At 45.4% G+C, this 4,766-nt stretch overlaps 1 protein-coding gene across 1 annotated transcript; it reads left to right on the top strand.

Annotated features, from left to right (window-relative positions):
• The first annotated feature begins 451 nt into the window (after positions 1-451).
• RNASE10 (ribonuclease A family member 10 (inactive)) lies at positions 452-3,349 on the top strand. Its single transcript, XM_059371097.1, has 2 exons — positions 452-545; positions 2,581-3,349. Exon 2 carries the CDS (start codon positions 2,586-2,588, stop codon positions 3,231-3,233), a length of 648 nt encoding a protein of 215 aa, XP_059227080.1. The 5' UTR covers positions 452-545; positions 2,581-2,585; the 3' UTR covers positions 3,234-3,349.
• Positions 3,350-4,766: the final 1,417 nt, after the last annotated feature.

Raw genomic sequence — 4,766 nt, 5'->3', positions numbered from 1 at the left:
AGAAGGGAGTGGAGGGCAGTGCTAAGCTTAAGGTACAAAATAACCATGTTGGAGAGTTGACCCAAATAAAGGCCAAGGATCTTGACGTGCTAGAAAACGAACAAGAAAGGGCTGAAGGGTGTACATGTGGAGAATATTAAACAGTGACTTGATCTGAGCTTCATGGTAAGGTCAAGCTTCAATAAAGCTCAGGATAGTGGGTGGAACTCGGGAGTGAGACAACTGACCAGACAAAACTGTCTGCAGTGTCCCAGGCTAGAGCGATTTCCTGCCTTGGGTATTTGTCTGTCCAAATAGCCTTACTTCAAAGCGTCTGTGGGAGCAAAGAGAATTGAGTGAGTGTTTATCCAGTGCTGGTGGGAGGAATGGATGGTGGGTGGACTTGGGAATTAAGTCTGTGTTTAAGAGCACAGGGACCGGCAGGAGCCAACCATTTTTCTACAGACCAGCATCCGGGGCACTTTTCAAAAAGAAGGAAAACCTGGGAGGGAAGTGCTTGGGGAACAGGAAAGCACAAAAATCTCTGAAGCTGCTTAGGTGTGGAGGTAAGTCCTTGTAGTGTTGAGTGCCCCAGGGAACAAGACGGGAAGTTCTTCTTTAAAAAGCATTTTTAAATATCGAAATTTTTCAACTTTAAAGGAAAGTTACAATGATAATACGAAGAACTCCTGAATATCCTCTATCCAGATACATAATTTTAAAAACTTTTCTCCCACATTAACAAAATCATTTTCTTTCTTTCTCTGCAAACTCATGTATACACATACATGTAATCTATATTTTGAATGATTTGAGTGTAGGCTGCGTACAGTATGCCCCTTTGTTCCATAATATTTCAGGCTTCATTTTTTTTAAAGAACAAATACACCCTTTTATAAAGTGTTTTTTTTTTTTAGTTTTTATATTTTAAAGGATTTTATTTATCTAATTGACAGAGAGAGACAGTGAGAGAGGGAACACAAGCAGGGGGAGTAGAAGAGGGAGAAGCAGGCTTCTCACCAAACAGGGAGCCCAATGTGGGGCTCGATCCTAGGACCCTGGGATCATGACCTGAGCCGAAGGCAGACGCTCAACGACTGAGCCACCCAGGTGCCCCAAAGATACTCTTTTTTTTTTTTTTTCCAAAGATACTCTTTTAAATAATCATAGTATAATTTTCAAATTCAGTATAGCAAACATTGATATAATCCTTTCTATTCCACAGACTATATCCTAGTTTATCAATTGTCTCGATGTTCTTTACAGAAATCTTTTTTTTTTTTTTTTTTCTGGGAGGAAGTGTCTTTGATAGAGGGATGAAACTGACCTCACAGGACAAAGATACATGTTTTTTCCTCTCAGCTCTCACTGGGGTCTTTATTAGTAAGGGAATCCCAGGAGGTCAGTTTTGGAGTTTGGGGGACTTTTTTTGTTTGTTTGTTTGTTTCATTCTTATGCCATTTCCTCTCTAAGAGTACAAAACTAATCAGCAGGAAATACCCAAGTGCTAAGAGATCTTTAGTAGTAAAAGAGTTCTGGTATTGACACCATGCATGTAGCTTTAACAGGGTCCCGAGATATGAAATTGGGCATTGCCTCCCCCTCAAAGCCCCACCTGTCCCTATCATGTAGCCTCTGCTTAGGGCTTAGGAATAAGAATGGACCATAGTGCTTTTTCTATTTCTTTTTATCTTCTGAGGGGAAGGATGAGTAGAGAGGACAGTAATAGACACTTGAATGAACAAACATTAATTTGGGATAAAAATAGAGAGATAGTTTCCTATGGCAATTCTAGTCCTTTACTGAGAATAAGGTTTTCTATAAGAATTCCTCTTAAAGGGGCCCCCTGGGTGGCTCAGTCGGTTGAGCTGCTGCCTTCGGCTCAGGCCATGATCCCAGGGTCCTGGGATTGAGGCCTGCATCGGGCTCGCTGCTCTGCAGGGAGCCTGCTTCTCCCTCTCCCTGCTGCTTTGTCTACTTGTACTCCCTATCTCTCTCTGTCAAATAAATAAATAAATGGAATCTATTTATTTATTTGACAGAGAGATCACAAGTAGGCAGAGAGGCAGACAGAGAGAGAGGAGGAAGCAGGCTCCCTGCTAAGCAGAGAGCCCAATGCGGTGCTTGATCCCAGAACATTGGGATCATGACCTGAGCCAAAGGCAGAGGCTTAACCCACTGAGCCACACAGTGCCCCAAATAAATAAAATCTTAAAAAAAAAAAAAAAAGAATTTCTCTTAAGGAAAGTATGACACTGTAATTGCTTGTCTTCTCAACTAGTCTCTTGGGTTATTTGGAACTAATACTTGTGTAGGAGCCACTTTAGGTCAACTTTCCCCACTGATTCCCCATATGCAAACCAATTTCAGAACTGCTTCTCCTGGTCACCTACACATTATTACACAGCAACAGGAATGTTGTGGGGAGGGACCAGAGAAACGGGGAAAAAGACAAGAAAGAATCTCTGCCAGGAGGGTAACCCTGAGGAGGGAGGAGACGCCGAAGATTATGGAGTCAGTGTTTAGTAGGGAGTCTAGGGCCCCTCCTGGAGCCAAGTTGCATCTCCAAGTCAGCCCTTCTGTATCCCTTCTGCCCTCCAGGAAAAATGAAGCTGACTCTGGTGCAGATCTTCTTTATGATGTTGCTGCTCCTGCTGGGCCTGGGACTTGGCCTGGGGCTGGGGCTGCAGATGGCTGCAGCAGTCCTACAGGAGAGCGATCAGACCCTGAGCGAGCTGTGGTCCAGTGACTCCGAGGACAAGACCAAGGCCAATCAAGGAGAGGGCAGCCAAACTACAGAAACCTTGCTGGTTAGCAACAAAGGAGTGGTGCAACCGGGCTGGTCTGAAGACACCGTCCTTGGGGAAGACGAAGTTCGGGGAAGCAAGATGCTCAGAGCTGAGCCTCTCCTTCCCAGCCACAAAGACTATCTTAGGTCTGACTTGATGACCAGGGAGTGTAACAGCCTGATGTCACACAAGCTGAAAGAACACAACCGCACGTGCATAAGCCAGTACACGTTCATCCACGAGGATCTGGATACAGTCAAGGCTGTCTGTAACAGTCCTCCAGTTGCCTGTGAGCTCAAGGGGGGCAAATGCCACAGAAGCTCCCGTCCTTTCGATTTGACGCTCTGCAGGCTGTCCAAACCAGGCCAGGTCCCTCCTCACTGCAATTACCTCACTGTCATTTTTGAAAAGTATATTATTATATCCTGTAATGACTCGAAGTTCCAGATAACGTCTGGACAATGAAACGACTTATCTTCTTCATCCTTCCTCTTCACCCTTCTCCTCTTTCTCTTCCTTTTCACTTCTCTCTCCTACTGGTTTCCTCCTCCCTGGTGTTCTGGATAAAAAGGTTCTGGGAAGAGAGGCTGGCCTCCTCTGGATCATTCTCCCCTGAGAACACAGTGCTTCTTTTCCCCTAGGTTTCACCCAACTTGCAGTTCGCTCCTAGGGCTAGAGGTGAAAGAATAGGCTAACGATCTGTAGTGTCTCTAGGTCTTCCCGTCTGCCCTGCTCTGGGAGGAGATAAGTGAAGAACTGCTCTAGTTTCTGTGGTGACTCTGGTCATCAGCCTGTTTCCCAGTCCCTTTGTCTTTGGGTGTGGACTGTAAGAGGTTGACGCATCCTCCACCCACGTCCTTCCCTGCTGCAACCATCACAGGAACCTCCTGGGCTTTCCACACGCACCTGTGAGCTGCGGATGGAAATGAGTGACTCAAGCTGTGACTGCACCTGGTAAACCACGTGGGTCAGGTTTTTTTTCTTGCAGCCCTTGAAAGAGAGGACTAGTCGTCGGGCTGTGTTGGGAAGGTGCTGAGTGGCACAGACAGAGCTAGAACATGTGATGGGGCAAGGACAGTGCTCTTTCATTTTTCTCAACTTTTTTCTCTCTCCTCCCATCTTCTACTATCTGCCCTTTTGTCTTGCTTCTTTTTCCATCTCTTTGTTTTTTTCTTACCGCCAACACCCTTCCTCTGTTTTCCTTTTCCTCTACTTTTTGGGCGCTCTCTGTTCGTTCTCTGAATCCCTTTAGAAATTCATTCAGCCACTTAAGTGTCAGACTCTAGATTTCAGCTTGGGTTAGGATCTTAGGGTAGTGGGATTGAGCACTGCCCCCCAGCTCTGTCCTCAGTGGGAATTCTCTTCTCTCCCTCTGCCCCCATCCCCTGATTGCAAGCACGCTCTTTCTCAAATAAATAAATTCATCTTTAAAAATAAAGAAATTCGGGCGCCTGAGTGGCTCAGTGGGTTAAACCGCTGCCTTCAGTTGGGGTCATGATCTCAGGGTCCTGGGATTGAGTCCCGTTTCGGGCTCTCTGCTCAGCAAGGAGCCTGCTTCCTCCTCTCTCTCTGCCTGCCTCTCTGCCTACTTGTGATCTCTCTCTGTCAAATAAATAAAATCTTTTAAAAAATTAAAAAAAAAAAAAGAAATTCATTCAGCCAACATGGATGATTTATGCTATGCCAGTTAAGAAGGTGCAGGTCCTATAGTCTAAAGAGTCGGTCATAGGGAGTTGAGGGAGGACAGAGAAAGAGAGCTCTTTCCAGAAGGTTTACTTATGTCCAGAAGTGAGACTGGTGCTCACTTCAGGTGCTCAATGATGCAAAATGAATGGGGTCAAGAGAGTCTTATTGTCAGTCATCACCTCTTCCCCCTTTTTGCTCTGCAGAAGAACGTTGGTGAAAGGATAATTTCAGCAGAGAAGGGGTTGAATCTATTCGTGGAGCAGAAAAACTATGAGTTGAATAAATAGAGGATGGAAGTGGCTGCCCTCAGCC

Source organism: Mustela nigripes, chromosome 13, assembly GCF_022355385.1.
Source record: "Mustela nigripes isolate SB6536 chromosome 13, MUSNIG.SB6536, whole genome shotgun sequence".
Classification (NCBI taxonomy): domain Eukaryota; kingdom Metazoa; phylum Chordata; class Mammalia; order Carnivora; family Mustelidae; genus Mustela; species Mustela nigripes.
Note: the sequence above shows the minus strand (reverse complement) of the source record. Positions and strands in the feature narration are given on the sequence as shown.